Source organism: Vombatus ursinus, unplaced genomic scaffold (assembly GCF_900497805.2).
Source record: "Vombatus ursinus unplaced genomic scaffold, bare-nosed wombat genome assembly UNPS02007284.1, whole genome shotgun sequence".
NCBI classification, from domain to species: Eukaryota; Metazoa; Chordata; class Mammalia; order Diprotodontia; family Vombatidae; genus Vombatus; species Vombatus ursinus.
Window position 1 is genome coordinate 19,057,817 of NW_020947062.1, and position 25,364 is coordinate 19,083,180.

A 25,364-nucleotide genomic window follows, 5' to 3' on the forward strand; every position below is an offset into this window, starting at 1 on the left:
CACACACACACACACACACACACACACACACACACACACACACACACCCCCAGCAACTTAGTCCTTGAGGAGCCCTCTCAAAAGTGTATGTTTCTTCCTGGTACAGCAAGATGCCAGACAGAGAAGAGTGGTACAGCTTTTTCCTCAATCAAAATCCCCTCAGAGTCTTAATTCCAAGCTGACAGTAAACTATGGTAGGTGGCATTTTTTAAGAAACATACACATGGAGACAGGCATAGACCCATCTTGTGGAATTCCGATTAAATGCTATTGTCTTGCATTCTGTGTTGGGTTACCTCATTTTCTTTGTACCTGCATTAGTATTCTAAGGCATGATATGTTACACACATCCTATAAGGAAAAAGACTCCTACAAGTCCTATTCCTGTTACTCTACGTTTATCAAAATGTTAAATTCCTGCAAGCTATTTCAACTGTTCTCTTTGCATATAAAACATTCATTTAATAAAATTCACATTTTCTATAATTGCTTTACAAATATTTGAATAAATACACTGGTCATTTAAATCATTTTTACCCTAAGGATATTCAAGTAATTGGTATAATAACTTTAAAAGCTAAGTCAAATCTTATTAATCCCTTCCAAGTATTTTCAAATAAAAATGATGGTAAGTCAATGGATTATTTTTTAAAATATTGCTACCAGGGGAAAATAAGTCAAAGTAAATCAACATTCATAGAAGTTCCTGGGAACTATTTTCAAGCCTATCTACATACACACATGCACACACTCACTCGCCTACCAAGTGGGGGCAACACTGGATTCAGAAGCAAAGACCATGCCAGTGAAGCCCAAGTTATGGCAGGTTCTAGACCAAGCTGCTAAGGTTTTCAGTGCAGATTTTGTCTTATCTTGGGACTAGCCTAGATACGCTCAGAGGATCATTCCATTTGTGATTTGCTTCAGTTAAAAGACTACCCACCCTGAGGAAATCATATTTTTGAACTTACACATCCATTTATGCATAGGTATGTCTACATAGGATATTTATCTGTGAGTGAAGACAAGGATGTAACTATGGGAGGCAGGTATTTCAGAAAGGACTATCTATCCCTCCAGGGATTTTCTGTTGACTCTCAAAAATATAGATTAGGGTTTCTCAAAGCAGTCTGGCTACAGAATATTTCATTGGCCAAACCAAAACTAGAATTTTGTTACCTGGAGCAAACTTAGTTGAGAAGGAGGATAAGGAGAGTACCAGATATGATCTTTCCTGCTTATGGTTGAGGTAGAATAAGGAGAGGGATAATGGAATTTGAAGAGACTGGGGACCTGGGAGGTCAGGATATTCAAAGGGGAGGGGAGTAGAGATAGAGAAAGAAGATCATTAGTCATGGACTGAATTTACTGGGTACAAGAAGCATGATCCTCCGGATCTTTAGATGATGGCAACAAGGATCTGAGCAAGATGGATTAAACTTTAAATGAGTGAGTACTTAGTTATGGTGACAAAGAGAGGGTTTAAAGGTGGCAGTGGAGAACAAGGAAGATGCCAATTTGTCCTTTGGGCCCTGTGTGTCAAGAAGGGGATGAGAGAAGGAACAACCAAACTTAGAGAGGATAACAAGAGATTGAGGTCTTCAGGGAGAAAAAAAAACACAACTAGCTTTCATTGAGGACTAGAAGATGAAAAAATATGAAAGAAAGAAATCTAGAAAAAAGAGGAGTTTGTTGACAACAGAGGAGAGTTCCAGAGAAAACAGTGGAAAAGGAAGAAAGAAGTTAAGGGAAGACTTGGCCTAAACATGCTGTAGGGCAGTGGTGTCAAACTCAAATAGACACTGGCCAATAAACCTTACAGAAGGATCCCTGCTGATGCATATTGACTGAGAAAACCTCGAACTAACATAAACCCTATTCTGTTATATTTTTATTTATTTTGTTAAATATTTTGTTGTTTTGTATCTGTTTATAGGGGAAGCGAGAATCAGTTGCTGTCACACATTGCCCTTTCCACTGATCCTCCCAGTACATTACACTCAGTAGTTATTCTGGGTCAGTCCAGTGATTCAGGCTCGAGAAATTGAGGAATGCAATAAAACACTCCTGCTCTTTAAAATGCAATAAGAACAACTTTACTTAAAAACAAAGGATTAAGGGCAGCTAGGTGGCACAGTGGATAGAGCACCGACCCTGGATTCAGGAGGACCTGAGTTCAAATCTGGCCTCAGACACATAACACTTACGAGCTGTGTGACCCTGGGCAAGTCACTTAACCCCATTGCCTAAACAAAAAAAAACAAAAACAAAAAAAAAGGATTAAAAGAACATCATTACCAAAAATAGGTATTTTTCCCTTCTACTTAGACTTTCTCTTTTTTATTAAAGTTTCTTTTTTAATTAGTGGAAATCTATTTTCTATTCCTCCCATCCCAATGAAAAAAAGGAAAAGAAATTCCTTGTAATAATATGCATAGTCAAACAAAACAAGTTCCCTCATTAACTGGGCGCTCTCTCTCTCTCTCTCTATATATACACACACACACACACACACACACACACACACAAACACATACATTTTTATCAAAATATGTGTATATATGTATGTATGTATATGTGTGTGTGGATCTCACTTCTTGATCACAAGGTGGATATAATGAAGCATTATTGGTCCTCTGCATCAGGATGGGCAGTGCATTGACAAATATGCTTTCTCAAGAGCAGCAATATTGGGGCACAAAGACATTCCCCAGGGCAATGGGAACTCTGCCAAACTTCAAAATACCAACTTACCCCAAGTTTCACTTTTTTATACCCAACCAAATTCTGAAGATAGGCTTCTTGCCTACATAAAAGAAAACCAACCCAGTCTGTGTAAAATTAATACATTTCCTAACTCAGTGGGGCTCAGAAGGATCAGTGAATTATTTAATAAAAAGAGATGATTCCTCATTACTTAATTGTACTGCAATTTTCAGTGTCGCCACTGTTAGGCTGTGCATTGGGAATAGTCTTCCACTGTGAGGAGGCACACCCAAATGGTGGCAGATCAGTTCTTAACAACTATTAATTGAATACTTGGGCAAAAGCTATAAACAGGACTTTATGCTATGTATTGTGGAGTAGGTCGAGTTACATAAGATCTAGTTCCTGCCCTAAAGGAACTAACTCTCAGTTTAAAGGAGGAACATATACTTTAATATATTCTTTAACTTCCATAATAGTTACAAAAGTTAAGAGGAAGGCCCCATTATTATGACTTAGGGCCATAAGAAGAGAAGGTATGAAGAGATGGGCTGAATGGAAAAGATGAGCACTGTACTGGGCTTTTAACAAAAATGGTAAAGATAGAGACAAAAGATAACAAATATGATAAAGATGGGAGAAGGGAGTAGGAAAGGGCATTCCATGTGGGGACCAAAAGCATCTACAATAGCAGAAATTCATGAGATGTTTGAGAGGTTGTGAGTTGACTATTCTGGCTGAAGAAAAACATTTGAGTAAGGAACAGTTGTAAGCAGTCAGAAAGAAAAACACTTTCATGAATTGAAAACAAAATCTATATTGGGGTATACCCCAAAGCCTTCATTTACCAGTTTAGAAATGATTTATTTTCAAAATTCTCCCCTGAAATAAAACAATGAAGATCTTCATGGATATGGTCCTATAAACTACATTCAAAGAAATAAGATTATGGAATCATAAAAGATTTAAAAATTTTCATGATTAAGAAAACAGTCCCTAAGAGGTAAAGTGATTTGCCCAAGAATAAAATAAGTCTTCTTACTCTCCAATACTCTTTCCTTTGTACTATATTGCCTTCTTACCCCAAAGCCAGTAATCTTTCCATTGGACCATCAGGCTGCCTCCAAGAGAAGAAGAATTTTATTAAATTCCTCCTTTAAGGACAGTTATCAACCTCCCTTCTTTTCAGGATACAAAACATTAATAGCAAGTTAGAAAACAAAAGATTCATTCAATATTAACTTGTCTGCAGTTAGTTCACTCCTAGTTAATACCTGACTCAAAGTCTGCTTTGATGTTTTAATTGAAAGTGATTTTAATATAAGGCATTAATAGGACCCTACAGGCAGAAGATTTATGGTTGTTACTTTACTATTACACACTAAACATAGATGATTTTCAATAGCCTATTATTGAAGGTCATAAGCCATGTGAGCATGGTGAGAGGAGGAGTGGGAGTAGGGAGTTATGATTATTAAAAGTCATTGTTCTAGATTCTTCCAAAAGAGTTTTAAATAAGTACCATGCATGGAGTTAAATAGAAGGCATAGTATTTCTATTTAATCATAGTGTCACTACAAAGAAATTTAATGCAAACTTCAGTAGGGAAGTGTGCATTAAATTATTCCTGAAGCTCCCCAAAGATTAAGACTTGTAGGTTCAGGATTATATTACAATTAAGTAATAATAGATGAGGAATCATTCTTTTTATTAAGTAATTCAGTGATCCTGCCATACATTGTGATAGGGGAAAAAAACATTTATTTAATGTAGACTGGTATGGTTCTCTTTAAGGAGGCAAGGGGGCTATTCTAAGGATTATTCCCTGAGGTTTGGCAGAGTTTTCTCTGCTCTGTCAGATGTCTTTCTGACCTACCTATATCATTATTAACTCTGCCTAGGAGGAATAATTACTTTGAAGAGTCATTTTTGGTTTGTGTCCCACGTGAAAAGAAACAGATACCAAGGAAAGAAGATGGGCACATGCAGAAGTTGTAAAGGTTTCATTTGGCCTTTATAAAGTCATTGACACAGATAAGTAGGCATTAAATTACAATCTTTGGAAATGCTAACTTATTTTTGAAATCTAGACCTGCAATGTCACTGGTATTATGGAATTCCAAGTGTAGAGATCTATAACTATTTGGTAACTTACAGTCTTAAGAGTTGCCTGAAGTGCTAAAAAGTTAAATAATTTGTCAAGGGGCACTTAGTAGGTGTCAGAAGCAGATTCTGAATCCAGATCTTCCTGACTGAGGTTAGATTTCTGTTCTTTAAACTATGATGACTCTCATAGCCTTAAGTAGACTCCAAATCAACGACATTTTACTGCATAATTTGGGATTCATGATCATTTGGAGAAGAAAAAGAATCCCAGTAAAAGTTGTTTCAGTGGAGTATTTGTTAATAAACTCTTCAAGTATATCACAAACAATTAAATCTGCAAATTATTAATAACTTTAATTATTTATTAAAGCAGGTTCCCTAGTAGCTCCCTAATTGCAAAAAGTTGATTAGGAAGGAAATAAGCATTTATTAATCTCCTACAATGTGCTGGGTACTGTGCTAAGCACTTTATATATATGATCTCATTTGATCCTCAAAACAACCCTGTGAGGTAGATACTATTATTATTCCCATTTTAGAGTTGTGGAAACTGAAGCAGGTAGAGATTAAGTGACTTACCCAGTGTTACATAGCTAAGTAAATGTCTGAGGTTAGATGTGAAGTCATCTTTATGACTCTAGGTCCAATTCTACGGTTAGTTCTTATTATTTCTTTTTACTATATATCCTTTTCTTAAAAAAAAGAAATGCAAACAATGACTTTACTAATTCAAATTGTTTTTCTAATTAATCTGAAATTTCAAGGCTTTTTTTTAAACTAATAAAGTCAGTCTTTGTTTATCTTTGGGAAGAAAAGAGACTAATGAATGAAACTTGTGGTTTGGAGTAAAAATAAGGAAGCAATCTATAGACTGAGCACTTTTGAGGATTCAGAACTGGTGTAGACATGGAGGATTTATCCCATGACGTTTGTTCTTCAAATCTACCCTGCCTCCAACCTCCTAAGGAAAAGATAATGAGTAAGCTAAAAATTCTCCCATTTGTTCAATTCTAAAAAGACATCATTTGAAAGTAGCACTGAAAAGAATTCAGAACTTGAAATATTTCCCAATCAGTAAATGAGTCAAAATACCTTCTTTTGCAGCCCTCCCACATCTGAGGGAACACTTCTGCTTGTCTCTGAACGCATCCATCCCAGGGTGGTCGACAAATAAATCTCAAGCAGCAAGAAGAACGATCCAAATCTTCTTGATTTCATTATCTTGAGTCTGTGAGGAATAAGACAGCCATCAAGCCATGTCACTTGAAGAAAGGGACACAGGGGACTTATTCAGTGATCATATTGTAGCTTCAACTAATGATTATGAAAAAACCATAATTACAAAGTCATCAAGCATTTCTTAAGCACTTATTGTGTGCCAGGCACTGTGCTAAGCACTGGACACACACACACACACACACACACACACACACACACACACACAACACTGTCACACATAACTGCAAAAACATGGTCCCTATTCTCAAGAACTTCATATTCCCAAGAGGAGGACAAAATGAAAATAATTATGTCGATGCAAAATATATATGGTGTAAATGGAATGCAAACCCAGAGGAAAGGCTCTATCAGCAGGGGCAGAGGTAGGCAGGTGGAGAGGAGGGACCAGGAAAGGCTGTTTGCAGAAGGCTTAAAGGAGGCCAACTCAGAAGAATAGGCCAGTGTCGCTGGATTATCGGGTCTTGGAGGGAATAAAGTGTAAGACTAGAAAAAACAGATGGGGTCAAGTTATAAAGGCTTTAAAAGCCAAACAGTCCATTTTATAACCATATAATACTTGGGGAACAAGGACCTGGGGGACCTTAGGCAAGATACTTCATTTATCCGAGGCCCCCTCAGTTTCTTCATCTGTAAGAAGGAGATGATTATACCTCCATTTACTTAAGTCACAAGATGATTTTGAGGGTGGAGTAAGAAACGTGTATAAGAGTGCTTTGAAAAACTAAAAGCATTTTAAATATATACAAAAAGTACCTGTCACATACTAAGTGATCAAATACTGGAAGTAAACTATAATAATATTTTAATTTATGTGGTAAAATGCATAAAATGGCTATATTATGATTGAAAAAAAATTCAAGAACAATTTTCCAGCCTGCCGTCCTCTGCAACTGATACTGGGAGACCTTAAAAACATGGTCTTCACAGAACAATCTATCCCCAAAAGAACAATAATAATAATTTAACCTCCATTCTCTGAAGCTAACTCCGTAATATAATGATTCATTTCCTCTTTTCTCAAGATGACCAAACATTACCATAACATAAAACAGGTTTGATGCACAGATCAGGCTACCACGATATGCCGAAAGAGACAGGGAATAGGGCATGGGGGCAGAGGCTAAAAACAGAGTCTTCCTGTTAGTAGAGTCCTTATAAACTATTAGCATCAAAAACATTCCAACTTCAAAGTTCAGAATCCATGTGAATGGGATAAAACTAGCATGTTAATTAATCATGTCCTTGGATAACACAAGGAAAAAGATCAAAAATAGTATCTTATTAAGGAACTAACCTGTTTCTTGAATATCCCTAGCTCCATGAGGAGGCCTTATCCGTCAACTGTAGCTATCCCAGTACCCAGGACAGATAAAGGGTATCTTTTATGCATGCAAACATTTGTTCTATTTCTTCAATAATAAAGCCAAGGAACTTTTTTTTTCCATTTCAATTCAAACTGATCATTCTATAATGCCTACTACGTATGAACTATATGTAAGAGACAGCATAACATAGTGGATAGACCATAGTCTCAGATCAGAAAGACCTGGTTTCAACTCTTACCTTTGACATATTCATTGCATGACCCACAACAAGTTACTTAACTCCTCATTGCTTCAGGGGCAATTCTCTTGTACTACAAATTGGAGAGAAGGTGCTGACCTGCATTGGTGGAGATGGTGTCTCATCCTAGACTTCTCTAGATGAATAAAAGCACAGATTCAGTCCCTACGCCTCTATTCCTGTGTGATAGAAGCCAGACTGCTGTTTAGTTGACCTGGCTCAGCAGGAGAGATCCACTCAGTCTCTTACTCCAATCGTCAAAAACTTTGGTTGGTCTTCATGTCCAACTTGATGCCACATAACATTTCCATAAAACAGATCTACTCCCTGTAGCCTCTAAGTTTCTTTTCAATCCATTCCCAGTCCAAATAAAGCTGTCTACCATTACCTGATTTAAAACTCTGTCTTGTGCCAGAAATGTCTTCAGATTCCTAGAAGAAATTAAATTCATAAAGCCAAACTCTAGAGAACAATGCAATGGCCAGATCACAAGTTTGATTTCTTTTTCCCCAGCTTCAACTCGACAGATATTTTTATCAAGTATCTATTATGGGCAAATCAAAGTGGCAGGTGGGAGTATTAGACTGGATTAAAATCCTACCTATAGCACAAATTAGTTGTGTGGCCATGGACAAAGCTTGATTCTCTATGAAATTCTCTAAGACTTTAAATTACAGATGGATTACCAATCTACAATGGTAGAAGTAGTTTCACACAGGGTGGGGGGTTGGGGGACAAGTGTTTCTACTATATAGATGAAATATAGGTCTGAACCAAAAAAGAAAAAAAATGCCAGGCACTGTGGGCACAGACAAATAAGTCACTGCCCTTCCGGGAGCTTTTGTTCTGAAAGAACAAAAAATACACTATACGGTAACATATAATTAGATATCACAACTTAGCTATATAACTAACAACATATACTATAGACATTCTGCCATCAATCATGTCCCATGTACTCCCTTACAGCCTAGAACACCTTCTAAAAGCAATTTGGGTTTTTAAAACTACCTTTAAGCCAAACTATATATTACATATTATAAATAAGCTTCATGATAATTGTAGGCAGAATTATTTCCCAAGTCATTGAACACGTATAGTGCCTTCTTCTTCAAGACAGCTATAAAGTTCTCAATGATAGACAACTCATAAAAAAATACTGCCTCTTGAGATTTGTGGACCATCATTCTCCCAGAGTGCTCCACAGCAATTTTTCATACAGCACTTCATTTTTATACTTAGTGTTCAGCTAGGGAGAGGATATCAACTGAAGTCACAGAGGAAACTCAGGAGTTAGTTTTAAAAGTGGTCCTCCTCTATCCTAATTCCCTCCTTCACTGGGTAAGTGAGAATTAGGTAAGTGAAAATCTTTATATTCTAGTACTACCACCTCCACCCACAAGCACCCAAATTTAACAAAACTTGTATTGAGTACCTCATTAGACATTGTTCTTCGTGCTGGGAATACACAGACAAAAAGAAATAATCTCTGCCTTCAAGGAGTTTATATTAGAAAGCCAAAGAAACCTCAATGTTACTATTCCCTACTTCTGATTTTGCTCCTGACATAAAAATGGGTTACCAGCTACCATAGTTTGACTCAATATAACTAGATTTTCATGGGCTTTAGAGTTGGAAGATTCAACTCCCTTATTTTGCTTGTAGGGAAACTGACCCAGGGAAGAGAAACAAGTGACCAAGGCTAAAGGAGCAGGGCCAGGAATAAAGCCTATGCTGTGTGGCTCAAAGTTTAATGCTCTTTTTTACGATATCACAGCACTAGGAATGACTTATATAAAATAAATTTTAAGAGTTACATTTCAAATTTAGTTTACTTGTTCCTGAGAATAAATTTATATTCTTGTTGCTCTTTTTATGAATCAAGACCATCATATGCCCCCAAATCTGATAATATTACTTAAGGTTACTCCAAAATAAACTCCATTCCCTCTTCCATATCTACTCTACTTCTCAATTCTATCACAAATTAGAAAGTTGGATGTCCCCTCACTATTTTGATGAACTACATAGTGACCTTTATTTTTATTTAGGAGGAAAGAAAATGAGGAGTATTTGGGCTAAAAATCCCTAACACTGACCTCTAGTTTCCACCTACAATCCTCACAGGAAATTTCTAATGACTATACCATCCCAAAGAAATTAAGCATGGCAAGAGTTTCAGACTAACCTTGCAGCAAACCATAATGAAGTTAAATTGCATTTCCTAGTAATTATCTACTCAATCTTTGATTAATACTTCCAACATTTGATAAATGAGGTGCCTAAATGATTCTATGCATAATATTTAAGTCTATGACATTCCAATTATGCTGAGGCTACACTGTGGAGAGGGGCTCCACCTCATCTTCACATCTTGAGAATGACTTTCAGCTTATCTCTTTTTTCCAAACTTAAAGTTTGGCCCTTGAACAATTACAATGATACCACAACTCTGAATCTCAGCTTCACATTGAAAGGCATGGTATCACAGGAGAGGGAGTCAAGAAGACTTGATTTTGAGTCCTTCCTTTAATATTTAATAGATGTATGACCTTGGGCAAGTCACTTTACCTCTATAGGCTTCAATTTACTTATCAGCAAGATGAGGGATGGACAAGACAAACAAAAGAATCCTTCCAAGTTCTACTAGAGCTTTTGATTCTTTGCCTACTAATACAGCAGCCAGAATAATCTGCTTACTTTCTCTTTACGATCTTTGTAAAAGATTTTTGCAAAAAGGCCAAAATGAAGTTCTTCCTTCTTTAGGTGGAAAGCAGAAAGGAATGGCAAATGATTACAAGAGTCAAAAAATAAGACCCCAAAACACTTTCCCTGTAGATCATAGCCATAGAAATAAAGTAAAAACTTTTCTCAGTCCAAGGAGAATTTGTGGGATTGACATACAGAAATGTTCTTCTCCAGAGGCAAAGTTAGTTTTGTCAAAAAAAAAAAAAAAGATTGAGGACATTCACATAAATTTTCAATAGCAAAAAATAATCACAAAGTCTTACATAAGCAGTTCTAGGATGTTATGCCTAGTCAGCATTTTTGCCTTGTTTCTTGGGCCTTACTATTTGGGGGCATATTTTCCTAAAAGAACAAAGGTGAATTTCCAAGCACACAGAGTGAATCTTCTATGGAAGAGTTATGGAAAACATGATACACACACACACACACACACACACACACACACACACACAAAGTCTGTGAGGATTGATTTGGAAAAGATTTCATTGAAAACCAGTAGAAAGTGTATCTAGAAACCACAGGTTCATCAAGTGGACATAATGGTTTGAAATTTTATGATGGGGGAGAGTAAGAAATGGATCAGGAAAGCAAGAAATTTTCATTTGACTTAATTCTGCTTCTAAGGGTGTGGTCTAGTAGAAGTAACCTGAAACCCAATTACTTGTGACTATCACAAACTGGATATATGACTTTAGGTAAGTCATTTCCACTATCCCATTTTCTTCCCTCTATAATGTGACCATAACTCCTTTCTGCTCACCTCATAAGGGTATTATGAGAATCAGATGGGATGGCAGTGATATCCCTCACCCATCTGTAAAAACCTAGATATACACTTACAAGTAATTATTTTAAGTAGAAAGTTTATTACAATAGCCAACTCAAAGTCATCTAAAAGCTCAACTATGAACTGAAGGATCAAATGCAAGATGCATTTGGTCATCTACGGCTTGAAGTGTTATCAGCGTCATCTTTCAGGAAACCCAGAATTTATTACTAGAAAAGATTTTAAAGATCACAAAACTAAGTCACTAAGTCATTTTGAAGAGAAGGAAATCCATGCCTTGTGAGATTAAGTGACTTGCCCAAGGTCCCACTGGTAGTAATTCACAGATTTTCTAAATTCAAACCCTCTCCATTACATCATGTTACCTACACAAAATACCACTCTGTGATCTTGGGCAAGTCCTGGTACCCTATGTGCCCTAGGTTCATCAGCATATCATCTTACATTTATACAGCACTTTAAGATTAACAAAACACTTTTTTTAGGTTACCTAATTTCATCCTCACAGCAACCCTGTATGAAAAGTTTTACAATTATTATTATCTCTCATTTTATGCAATGAGAAATGAGGCTCAGACAGATTAAATGCCCTTCCTTGATCACACAACTATCAAGTCTTAAAGGAAATGTTGATACCTGAATTTCTTATTGACAATAGTATTTAAGATCGCTTCTAGCTCTAAAAAAAAAAATCTAGTATTCTAAGGCCAAAAATGCAAGAGGGGGGCCCCCTTTCAACAAGTAGACTTAACTAGAGGGCATTTATGCAAAGCTTAGTCATACGAAAAAGCATGAAAAGCAGGTACAGAAAGAACTTCGGTCATTTCTGAAGTTTTCTTAAAGCAACAGGCTTCGTGCTTTAGTAAACCAAGGGGGAAGAAGGAAAAAAAAAATCACAGCAGAAGCGACATCTAGAGGATCAAAAAGCAGGGAACTTAGCTTCAGATGCATCCCAACACCAGGTCATATGGACAGTTCATTTCCAAGAGCTAGCTCTCACCCTCTCAACCTAGGTCTTGACTTTTCGATTCTTCTGCCTTTACTTCCCTCAGGTATCTAGTACTAACAGCACCAAATTATGCAAAGCCAAACAAACGCTTTAAAAGCTTTGCCAACAAACGGTGGGCTTGGGGGTCAGTGTGCAGTCCTAGTCCCGAAAACGAGCTCATTTCTTGCTAGTTGTGTCTGGGAGAGGGGTCTTAGGTCAGTGTGCTTCAGAACTCTCACATTTAGCTTGACTGAGCTCTAGTCTGGTATGCTCAGAAAAGGTTCGGGAGCATTCCTGGACATTTCGCAGGGCTCGCGAGTAGGCGAACACCATCCCTATTCTCTGAGGTCAAACTTCCTGCACTTAAGTCTGAGTAGTAGAGCTGAGGGGCACCCTAAAAGCGCCACAACACTTTAGCGCCAACAGGGCGTCCAGCTCAGGTTAAGAGAAGAGAGGCGGCAAAGGGAGCTTTGAAGCCAGATAATCGGATGCTGAACCTTGGGGCAAAGATTTGCAAGGTGGCCTTAAAGAGGAAACTCTGCTGGACCGCAAACCAGCCTGAATCAGAGCCTTCCCTGCTTGGACTTACACTGACTTTTTCCAGTCTTGCATATGTCTGAGCAAGCAACAGAGATCAGAGAGAAGTTGTAAGAGGAAAGAGCCTTGGGCAAAGAGCAAAAGAGCAACCCTAAAGCAACTCCAAGCTCTCGGAGATACAGGGATTGCTGCTAGCTCCAAATCCACTCTCCTAGTTGGTCTGCAGCTCGTGCTCCCCACCCCGTCGGAATCAGCCTCCTGCCCGGCACGAGAGCGCAGATCTCTACGTCTGCAGCCGCCTCTGGACTCAGCTGGTGCTGCAGGGCATTGCACTGCTCCCGCCGCTCTGCGACAGGCAACCGCGGGGTTTCTCTACCTCCAGACCCCTGAGATCAAGCACTCGGGCGCCACTCCGAGTCTCCCTTTAGTGTAAGCCCAGCTCCACTGCCAGGTCATCAAGTCGGATCTGCTCTCCCCCTCGAAAGCACCCGCTGGGCACACCTAACAGGGCAAAGGTGCTCACAGGAAAAGCGCTCTCAGACGAGGGGTGGCCTCCAGCTGGCTCCTGTGGTGGGTTCTGATCCCTGAGGACCCAACTCGCGGGAGGTCATCCGCTGAGCAGAGAACCAAAGCGTTAGCTGAGCCCAGCGCACTTTCAAACCCCAGCCCTGTCTCCTGCCCCGGATCCGAGCCCCCCAGTCCTTTGCCAGGCTGAGCCGCAGAGCGCACAGCGGCCCCTCTTACCTGGAAGGTCCAGGGCTGGAGAAGCCGCGGGACGAATGTGCAGCAGGGAGAGAGGAGGAGGGACCGAGGAGAAAGAGGAGGAGAGAGGTGGAAGAGGAGAACCACCTCCAGCACGCGTCGGGTTTGTTGTGGTTCGCCTCTTCTGGGCAGGCAGCCGCGACCCGCTGCCCGCAGTGGCTGGGAGCGGGAGGCCGACTGGTGCTCACCTTGGCCAGTCGACTGACAGAAAACGGACTGGAGAGGAAAATGCCGCTGCCGCTGCTTGACGGCTGCCCTATTTCTGCTGGCGGGCCCAGAGCTGCGTGACGTCACCGTGCACAGGCCCCGCCCAATGGCTGACACCTGTACGCTCTGCTGGTACCCGGGGGCTGTCCTGCGGCCAGATCAGCAAGCAAGGGCACGGATTCCCCCGCCTCAAACCCTGTCCACTTGAAATGCAGCAGAAATTTCCAGGAGCAGCCCCTTAGAAAGGCATCAAGAAAAGAGAGCTTAAAAAGAGCCGTTGGGCCAGGGGTCCCTCCATGAGCCGAGCCACACATTGACCACTGGTCCCCGGACGTCTGCGCCTCTCTGGGTGCACTCTGGTTCAGTTCAACTCGGGCCTGGGCTCTGTGGCTGTCCCAATATCAGTGTGAATTGGTTACTGGGGCATAGTTTCCCCACGTTGTGTTGTCCTGAGTGAAGCACCGCCCTGAATCAGAAAACCGCAACAGAGCCTTAAACCTCACAGTTCTCTCCTCGCCTCATTCCTTCCCCCTATCCACTTTCTCGACACACTACTACACATATAAGGAAGCTGAGTCCAAGAGAAGGGAAGGGACGGTCTCAAGACCCTATGGTAAATAAATAGCTCAGCCAAAACCAGAATGCAGTTCTTCTAAAGTCCTCCCAACAGCAGTATCAATTTATCAATCGAGTATCAGTTTAGCTCCTGTTTTGTTCAAACCTCCACTAAAGTTCTCAGATGAATCCCTGTGGCCTAGAGGTGACCCTGAATTCCCAATTCCTTACCGTGGCCTAGAGGTAACCCTGAGTTTTCTATGCCTTACAGTGGCCTGGAGGTGACCCTGGGTTCCCAAAGGCTATGTCCCCCTCCCTCACTGCAGACTCTGCAAAACCTACCAGGCCAGAAAGGCTTGGAGTAGAGAAGTCAAGCATTTCTTAGCTGAAAGGTGGCCATGAGGTAATGAATTTTACACCTACAGTAACTCAAGAAAATAGTAGAAAGATTGCGGCCTGTGTCCTAGGAAGAAACATCCATATGGATGAAATCCTTAGAAGTATTGAAATAACTGAAAAACCCTCTGTTGGGAGATGTGACCAGAGTTGGGAAAATATTTCTTCACTGCTCTAGGAAGGCCCTCTACAAGCTACAGAAAAGCAATCTCCTCACAAATATATACATTTTTAAAAAAATATTCTTCCTTGCATACAATCCATGAACTCCACCCCCCCCCCTTTTATTCTGCTCTGATTCCCAACCTCCACTTTCCCTATTCCTAGTTCTCCTGGACAATTAATCAATAAAAGATGCATTTGAGTAGTACTCAGTCTAGTTAACCTGAAGAACTCCCTGACTGCAAGGATTCTTTTTCTTTTCTTTAAAAAGGTCACTTGAGTAGTCACAATGATTAAGAGAGGTGGAAATAGGTAGGATTTGAACCCAAGTCTTCAGACTGCAAACTCAGTATATATTGTACTGCTCCATATTTTGGTACCTAATGGGCATTTGTTGAATCAAATTAGACTGAATTTTAAATTGATAAAGATTCCAATAACCATAATTTCAAAGTCTAGTGTTCTTTCCACTACTGTGAACTTTAATGGCCCCAAGGAAAAGTACTGATTGAGAGCAGGAAATTGTGAAATGACCACACTTCTGATCTTCTGTTAAGGTCCGCTCAGGGATTCACCTGGAGTCTCCCAACTTCCAAACCTTATACTTTCCAGCTCCGAATTTAATTACCTGCCCCAAATTAGATTGCCTCAGTCCAGGTTGTTTCACATTCCAAGGTCACAATTAGATAATCTGACCTACTATACCAGTTCTTCCAATGAACATTTTCCCAAAGGTCTTCTGGGGACAGTGTGCTGCCTCCACTGTCTATCCTAGAGGAATCACTTTGGGTGACATCTTGATCAGCTGCTGTCTTTCAGTACCCCTCAAATTATAAAGCTCAGTCAGATTGCTTGCATTTGTCCCATCTAGCAATGCAGCCCCACCACTGGACCACCTTTCCCTTGCAGAAAGAACTGTGGTTTATGGGGAGGTAGACAGGTCTGAAGACTGAAGATATCTAGTCAGATCTGAGAGAGGAAAAGGAAGCACAGTGTAAAGAAAAAAATAGAAAAAGGTAGCTTTAGGTAGAAGTCAGGAGACTAGGTTCTCATAACTCTTCCATTGACTTGCCCCGTGACTTTGTACAAATCTTTTCATTTCTTTGGACCTCAGTTTTCCCATATGTAAAATGAGGGGTTGAATTAGATCATTTCTAAGGAGGACCCTTTTAGCTCTGACCTATACTGCTCCACCCTCAGTGGTCAAATGGCATACAAAAATTGAGTAAGTCTCTCTCCTTTGCTACAGTTTACTTCTCTAAGACTAATGACTGAGGCCCAAGAGAAGACATTTTCTTCAGCTGTTTTTGAGGAAGACATTACAAATTCATCTTTGGATAAGAAATGAGCCCTGAGTTGACCAAAGAAGAGATGGGGATAAGAGCTTGAGGAAAGAAGGAGAAGAGAAGCCATGGGGAAAAAAAAGACATTTTGGACAGTTTTTATTCTTACTCCTGAATTTCTATTCAAAATCTCAAGAAGGGTGAGATCCACAGGCTAAAGCTGGGAGGCTAAGACTCAGTCACCACTATCAGGATCAGGTTTGTCTGAAAAATCATTCTGATTTTTATGATTACTTCCTACATTTGAGCACAGCTACTATTTCCAGATTCAATTTCAATGACATAAAAAAATCTCTGCCTTTTATTATATTGATAATTCAGGGTTATATGTAAATTTAAGGGTCACAGAATGATAAAGGCCTGGAGATTATACTGTTTAAAGAGGTGAGTGGGGATTAAAATTAAAAGAACATTTACCCCTTTCCAAGGAACAGGTGAAAATGTATTTGCTAAAAACCATATGTGGGAAATGTTTCTCTAAGGTGGTGTTGATATCAGGAGTGGGAAATTACCTGACTTTGATGATGTGGAAAAGTGGAATTGAAAGTCATCTTGGAATGGAAAAAGATGAAGGAAAGATAACAAGTCTTTTTGAAGATTCATAAGATGCTAGTATATGTTGACACCCCTTAAAGGTGCACTACATTTTTTTCTTCTTTGGACAGTTATTGGTTTAAAGACACACCCCAAATTAGAAACTGCATTAGGAATTGAATAGACAATCTGTAGGTTTTTCTACAGCTTCCTCTCAGAACTCTGGAGCAAAACCTGGTCTCAAACCAATGGTAAGACTGTACTGAAAGACATCAAAGATAAAATAAAAATGGCCAACCTTCCGAAGGATTGCTGTAATTAAGAAGCAAGTGTTACTCTCTAACTCAGAGGAAGACTTAAGAAGCCTTCAGCCCTTGTTTGCAGATGTTTACACAACTCTGACTGATCCACTAGCACTAAATTTAGTCATAAAATCTAGGTCTGAAGTATCATAGCATTGGAAGAGACCTTAGACATCATCCAGCCCAACCCATGAACCTTCTCTACAACAGACCCAACTAGTGACCATCTGGTCTTTATGTGGAGACTTTTAGTGAGAAAGAAATCACTACAGAATGAGTCAACCTGCTCTACCTTGAACAACTCCAATTGTTAGGAAGTTTGTCTTTACTCCAAGCCTAAATTTGCCTTTTTTGCAACTTCTATTCATTTCTCCTAGTTCTTCCTTTGGGGGCTAAGCAGAATAAGCCTATTCCCTCTTCCACCACTCTTTCAAATACTTAAGTCAGCTATCATGCTCCTTTTAAGTCATGAATACAAACAATGATAGTATAAATTAGAAAAAGGGACTGAGAAACACAAGTTTCTAAGATAAAGTAAAATCAATATCCACCAACAATGCTTTAAAAAAAAAGTTTCAAAATTTTCATTGGTCCATCTTTCAGTCCTTTCCCCTACCACCTAGCAGCAATGATTAAAAAAAAAAAACATTGACAAAAAACCAGCTTTGGGCTTTTGGCTGACCTCAACACTAATCCTGACTTTAAATTCAATTGGATGTGGGGTTTAGGATGGCAGAAGAAAGCCCCTAATAGTCATTTTTGTTTTTCTGCAGCTCTCCTGCCCCTTTCAGGTACCCATGGGGAACCCAGAGACATTGCCATCTGTACATCTGTCCTCAGAACATTCATCTGGAACACTCTCCTATAAGCTAGGTTCTATATGGGTCTCAGTCAATTTTCATGACTATATCCTTAAATCTCTTTAAATCAGGAGATGATGTGAAAGGTTGGAAGAAATGCAGTAGGAACATTTCCTGAAACCTCATGTAACTTAGTATTCCTCTTTCTGCCCAAGTAACATTTTGGTAAATCTTCCAACAGAGCAGTGCATCTTATTAGTATTTATAGTGCTCAAGTTTATGCTAAGTTAAAAAGATCTGTGAAGTGACAGAAGATATGCTCCAAGTCTAATATTAACAGCAGATTTTTTTTTTTGCACTCATTTAATCCTGTAAGAGGCAAAATCAAATTGCATTAGACAGGCATCAAATTTTCTGTTTACACACCCAACACACTTATCTGAAATCATTATTTTAAGCTTTGATTTCTAAGGGAAAGGATATCCAATTTACAGATGAGGCATTCAAATGATTAGGGGAAGTAACAAGGCATAGTATAAGAGAACCCAACTTCAGAACCAGGAAACCAGGATTCAAATCTGGGTGCTGGCTCTTACTAAAGATGGAACTTTGGGCAAGTCACTTGATGTCTCTCAAAGCCTCAGTTTCCTCATCCTGTAAAATGGAGATAATAATCCTTGCATTTCTTATCTGACCCAGCTGTTATTGGGGAAGCATTCTGTAAACCTTAAAGCACTATGCAGATATGAGAAATTGTTTTGTAGTTTTCCAGAAGATAGCAATGTTTTCCACAGAGTAGGTGGTTAGTATATGAATGATTGAAATATCCATGCCTTTAGGCATTTTCCAAGGCCATGAAGTTAAAGGAACATACAAGGGAATTTAATGAAATTAGTATTCATTTGAAGTCATGGAGTTAGGAAATTAGTTGTGAATGGAAAAGAGAGGCATCAGTAATGAAATTCTTGGCCTAGGTAATAGAGAAACAAAAGTTGCTACAAATCCACTAGGGTCTGTAGGTGTAGATCAGCACCATAATCAGACTAGAAAATGAATAATAAAAAGGGGAAATTAAGGTCAACCTTAATTGGACAATAATAATTGTCCAACAATGGACAGAGAACTGGCTCTGAAGTCAGAAATATCATCTTTGACACATACTTATTTGGAGAAGTCACTTACTTTCCTTGGGCTTCATTTTCCTCACCTAAAAAATGAGGAAGTTAGCCCCTGACATACCTTTCAGCTCTAGATTTAGGATTTCCTGAACAAATGGGAGCAAGAAGAGATTTTTGAGGATATGATAAGATCAGATTTTGCTAATAGTCAAGAACAAATGAGTGGAGAGGGAGACAAGGTAAGGAGTGGCAGGAGGGGAGATGAGATGTGAATCAGAAATCAGAACAGAGAAAAAATGTGGAACTGACTTTCTTTTCTTTGAAGGAAAAAAAATAACCCATCACCAATGTTTAATAAAACCATGTATTCAAACTAAGCTTCACATCAAATTGAAATGTTTAAATAATTTGTCAATCTGAAAAAGGTTGTAAGTACAGTATCAAGTCAAATCCATTGCCGGTTAAATATATGCATTCATACATAAGCTAATAGGTATCTGGGAACTAATATCTAATACATAGGCTGTAATTGCATTGACCCTTTCATTCCTCAACTTCAAGAAACATTTATTAGGCACCTACTTTGTGTAAAGCCCTATGCTAGATCCTAGGAAGAATGAGAAGTTAAGATAAAATATGATCATTGCTTTCATCTAGCTTGTAGTCTAGTAGGGAGATAATACATAAATGCATAGAAAATTTCTATATTAAAAGATACATGAGAAGGACAAACAAAGTGTTATACAAGTTCCCAGGAAGCATCAATACCACCCAAGGGAATCTAGAAAGATATATGGATGAGATGGTATTTGATAGATTCATTAAAAGATGGGGAAGATTTCAACAGGCAGAGATATAGGTGACAAAGGACTTCATAGCAGTATGAAGAAGAGGATAAGAAAAGGCAAAGAAGTGAGATAGTTCAGAACATATAGAAGTCAGGGTAAAAAGTTTAGTTTGCCTGGAGTATAATGGACATGAGGGGGAACAGTAAGATATAAGGTTGGAAAGGCAGAGAGGCACTAAATCTTAAATGGCCTTGAATGCCAGGCTAAAGAGTTTGAAGTTGATTTGGTAGACAAGTAGGAATCACTAAAGAGTTTTGAGCAAAGGAATGAGTTGATAAGATTCCTGCTTGAAGATTACTCTGGCAATGGCATAAAAGTTGAACTAGAAAATAAAGTAGAGATTTAGAAGACCAATTGGAAGGCTATTATAGTAGTTCAAGCAGTAATAATGAAGAGCTATCTATACTAGGATGGTAGTAGGAATAGAAATGAGGGGTCTTGAAAGATACCATGAATAGTTTTTAAATTACTGGCCTGTTTATTGAATTACTCTTATGAGACATTCTTAGCACATCAGAGACTTAGAGTAGGCTTGTAATTTCATTAGTATTGGGAACTCCCAGATCAAGAAATACCCTTAGTACCTTCTTTGAAAGTTAGACCTTTAAAGAGTTGCCTAGAGCCCTGAGAGGTTGTGACTTGCCTAAGCTCACACATACAGTGTGTGTCAGAGGTAGGACTTGAACCCAGGCCCCTCAGGTTCTAAGACTAGCTCTCCATCTACACTGATCATTCTTCCTCTTCCAGAGGATCAAAAAAAAAAGGGATAAACATCAAGCTTAATAACTAACTTTCCTGACCAAAATATAAACAAGGGAAGAATGTATCATGTGGTCAGGTTCAGCAACCACCATTATAATTTAATTGTTTGTGTCAGCACATACATAAATGATTTTAATATACATATAGATACATATGAACAGGAACAAATACACGTACACACATATACAACATAAACAACCATATCCAGAATCCAAGGCACCAGGAAACTCAAATGAGTGACCAATATTTTCCCACAGACTTATTAATCACCTTGCATATAGTAGATACTCAATAGCTTAATTAACGTGTATTGAATTGAATTGAGTTAAAGTACACATTTGTAATGATGACACTATCTATAGCTATAGTTTGCTGATTTTTATAAAATCTTTGAAACATAGTAAAACAAAATGCAGATTAAGGTGCCTTCAAACAAGATAGTTCCCATGTCCATGTTATAATGATAAAAGACTCTATGGCAAATGAGATTGATTTGTGCAATTATCTATTCAGTATCAACATCAAGCATGACACAAAACAGGGAGATATTCATCAACATCAAGAAAATCGTCTTTTACTGAGTCCAAATGGCAGAGGGATTCTCTATCATTGCAGAGGTTCTTAATATCTACATCTTTCATTGAAGACATTGTACATATTGCATAAAAAAGTTCCTCAAAAAAATGCTTAGCACCCGCCTGGGGGAAAAAAAAAGATCAACCTCGACATCTATAGTGAATAAAAAAGTGCATGAAGCATGAATACTGCTCAGTTCACTACATTCAGTTAGATAAGAGTTGAACTATTCTGTATATATTGGACAGGTAAAGTGGATGAACAATGAATTTGGTCTACAAATGAATAAACTACTGGGTTAGGATGCATCTGGTCATGGAGGGGCAGATCATAGAGGATGAGGAATTAAAAAAAAAAAAGAAAAGGATTGCTGAGGGCTGCTTGCCCTGGAATATCCCTCTGCAAAGTTCACCTCCCTCTTCTCCCTTTGGTGAGCTCCTCCTATAGCCACCAATTTGTGAAGGGGACTAGGCCAGTCTACTTTCATTTCCCTCTCAGCCCTATTCCTGACTGTCAGGTCTTACCACCATCATTGTACTTTCATTCTTCAATCCCTCTGTTCTCCCCCTTGAGCATGGGGACTTTCTTTTTTGCTTCTATTTGTATTCCCAGCCAGGGCTATCTCCAGTCATCTTGATCTGTATCTTTCCACTGGATTCAGATGGCTCTAGAGGAGAAAATGAGGCTGGTGACTTTCTACAGCCCTGCCTCACTTAAATCCAATTCCCTTGCAAATCAAGATGTGAGGAATGCTAACAGTTTGGTTCCCACAGAATTGATAAGAAAACAGGGCAAGGGGAGATTAGGTTATTGATTAATTGATTTCTTGGTTTATTGGTTTACACAAATATGTAAACAAGATAAGGGAGTACATCAGGGGATGTCCCCCCCCCCCAAGTATCTTGTTTGTCCAGGCTTTCTGGCCCTCCCCCCCTTGATTGCCACACCATTGCCACATCAGCATTAGGTTTGCTAAATAAGGCCATGTATGTTGTTTCCTTATTCTTTGTCTCCGGGGAAGAATTTTCATGCCTAGATTGTAAGCCCACCTCCCAGACAATGGGAAGAAGGGATAGCAGGGGGTAGGGATTTGTTTAGTCAGGGTATATAACCTCATTTTGTTTTCTGTGCCTCGCCTCTCTCCTGTTCGTATTGCACTGGAGGAGTAGACACTCCTTCTCATGAGATTGTAATAAAGAGTGACTTTTGCTTCTACCTTGAGAGGTCTCTGAGTTTAATTGGGTGAGGGTCGCTGTCCCACACAAAGACATCACCTTCCTGATATCATTGGCTCTCTTCCAGAAGGAAGGACAAACAACAATCTGTGAGCAGTAGTAGCTGCTCCTCTAGGGACCCAACCAGCCAATTCTCATTGGGCAATGCTGCTCCTTCCTTCCTTCTTTCCTTCCTTCCTCTCCCTACTCTTCCTCCTTTCCCTCTGTCCACATAGGGAATCATACCCTTACCTGCCTGCGGGTGCTCTACCAAAAGAATGTAAATTTTGATCATTGAAACCTCACAAGATATCTTTGGGTTTATGGGCTAGATTTCTTTTTTCTTCTCTTCCCTACTTATTTATTCTATCATTAAAAGAACTGGGACAATTAATTCTCTTGTCCCATGTAATTTCATTTATGATTTTTTTGAAATATAGTATTGGAAACCCAGGCTTTGTTAAAACCTATTGAGATTCAGATGGAGCTGCTTGACCATAACTTAAACCCAAATCACTCTGGCTCTCACCATTGGCCAACAATAGGACCCAGCTAGGTCATTGTTTGGGTTTTGAGTGCTCAGAGTGAGTGTAAATTGCATTTGTTTCTGTTTTGGTCAGAAACCCTGAGGGACTTCCCCTCCCAGATTGATTTTTTTTGACTAGGTAAAAAAGGCAATTTTGGGCCTCATTTCTTACCTAGCCTTAATCACTGAATGGGTATTGTCTCAGACAAACTGAGACCTGGGAAAGCCCTTATCTTAAAAAAGCCAAGACTTCTCACCATCTCTATAGTCATCCTGATCTGTATCTTGCCACAGAACCCAGATGGCTCCAGAGGAGAGAGTGAATCTGATGACTTTGCCTTGCCCTGCCTCAGTTAAATCCAATTCACTTGCAAGTCAAGACATCACCTTCCTGACATCATTGGTCCTTTTTTAGAATGAAGGACAAACAACAATTCCTAGTATTTAGCACCATAGTGGTAAGTGGCACATAGTAAGGACTTAATGTTTGTTTCCTTCCTTCCTTAGAGAGATAAATTTCAATTGAGTGATGAAGTTCAGAAGGTAGATTACAAGAGATTGATAAAATGAGTGGGAAAAGAGAAAATGGAAGAATCAATTCTGCTTTTTCTACAAGTTTGGCTATGAAATGGAGAAGAGATGTAGAAAGATAATTTGAGGGGAGAGCAAGAACAAATGAAAATTTTAAAGATTAAGGAGACCTGCATATATTTACAGAGAAGGGTAAACGGATAGGGATAAGTTTAAGATTAGAGACAGAGGAGATCATGAAAGTGACAAACTCCTGGAGTAGAAGACAGGGTATGAGACAGGATCAGGAGCCTAAGTAGAGGGACTGGCCCTGGCAAGAAGGGATATCTTTTGCCAGGGCTTTCGATGATTCCAATTTGCTTTATCCTGCAAAACTGCATTAAAAAAAAAAAAAACCTATGCTTATTGTTAAATGGCTGTGAACCATGGAATACCACAATTTCAGAAAAACCAGAACTGCAGATAAGCTAATGGAAATGTAGTTAGAATGCACATTTTTTCCCTTGACCAGGACTCAATGTCTTTCAAACTTTGTCAGACTTGGGGAAATTTTCCCTCTGTTAGCAGGACCCCTATGAATTCCAGGGTCTCCTCCATACTTTGATGAAGTTTCTGAGGAGGATTTTAGTGGATGATCTGTGTGTATATATCTCTGTACATGTATCCAATAAATTGTTGCTTCAAAATGCAATTAGGATTTAAAACAACTATTTGACCTCAGCTCTACGTCCTAATGCCACTAGTCTCAACTTTCTCTGACATAGACCTCATGTTTCATCTAGCTATTCTTCATCAACTTGCATACAGAAATGGAACATCAAAGACCAGCCAAGTCTCTGTTGGAATCTTGTACCAAATATTATCAAGTGGGTAATTAAGGCAGAGAAGTCAGTAGAAGATAATGGAGGATAAAGATATTTAGGGCATGGCTTAATCTTTGTGGTTGATGTCAAGAAGCGTTTGCTACTGGACTGAAGGAACTGTAGGGAAGGTTCAGAATGGTAGTTCACAGAATTACAGTTTGGGGAAGTTTGAGACCATATAGCCCAACCCCTTCATTTTATAGACAAGGAATCTGAGGTCCAAAGAAGTTAAATGACTTGCCCAGGTAGCAAGGCACTGATTTGGACCCCTAGTGCTCTGGCTCCACATCTAGCACTCTTTTGTCTCTCCCATATTTTCTTATGCTCAGTTTTGGGATACCATGCTGCTTTTTTTTTTTTTTACTATGATTGCACAGAATTCCAAATAGACAGGGTTTGAAGGGAACTTTCAAGTTATTTTGTCAAGGTTGCTAACTTGATAAAAAGGAATATAAGGCCCAGAGAAAGGAGGGATCTCATCCCAAGTATGTAGCAAATCAGTGGAAGTTCTGGGATTAAAATGCAGGTCTCTAGGTCGGTTCTTAGGACAGAGTGGTCTCCATTAACAAAAAGTGTCATAAAATTCAAAAGGGGTCAAGGGTTAAACCAGTTTCCTCTTGGGAATCTCAAAAAAGCTTTGAAAGGAGGAAATTTAACTCTGCTGAGGAATACCTCATCGACTCAACAGGGGGGAGGAGGAGACAGGGCACTGAAGGGGCAAAAGAGACAAAGAGAGGGCAAGTGGGGAATACCTAAGGCAGATTTTGCCTCCTTCCCAATTTTCCAAGGACTGGTCCTGATCTTCTGCAATATGTTCTTGCTGTAAACAAACTGAGAAAGATGTCTGACATCCTGGAAAGTCCAGGTATCGTATACATTCTTCTATGTATTTGGCCAGCAATGTTAGTAAATCCCATCTCTTGTTTATTGAACCCTTAGGAGTCTTTAGCTAGATGGCCACAGTGGATACTGGAACTAGAGTCAAGAAGACCTGAATTCAAATGCACCTTTGGATATTAGATGTGTGACCTTGGGCAAGTCGCTTACCCTCTGAATGCCTCCATTGTCTCCTCTGTAAAGTGAGATAACAGTGACATCTACCTCCTAGGGTAGTTGTGAGGATCAAATGTAAAATGCTTAGCATAGTGCCAAGCACTTAGTAGGCACTTTATTTTATGCTTAGGGGCAGTT

At 39.3% G+C, this 25,364-nt stretch overlaps 1 protein-coding gene across 1 annotated transcript in view; it reads right to left on the reverse strand.

Moving 5' to 3' along the window:
• The window catches only part of FSTL4 (follistatin like 4), a 772,743-nt gene extending 759,293 nt beyond the window's left edge, over positions 1 to 13,450 (reverse strand). The window contains exons 1-2 of the mRNA XM_027849341.1: positions 13,419 to 13,450; positions 5,905 to 6,040 (exon numbers count right to left, since the gene is read on the reverse strand). Coding sequence (XP_027705142.1) covers positions 5,905 to 6,030 — 126 coding nt within the window. The 5' untranslated portion in view covers positions 6,031 to 6,040; positions 13,419 to 13,450. The remainder of the gene's footprint in view (positions 1 to 5,904; positions 6,041 to 13,418) is intronic.
• Between the last annotated feature and the right edge of the window lie 11,914 nt (positions 13,451 to 25,364).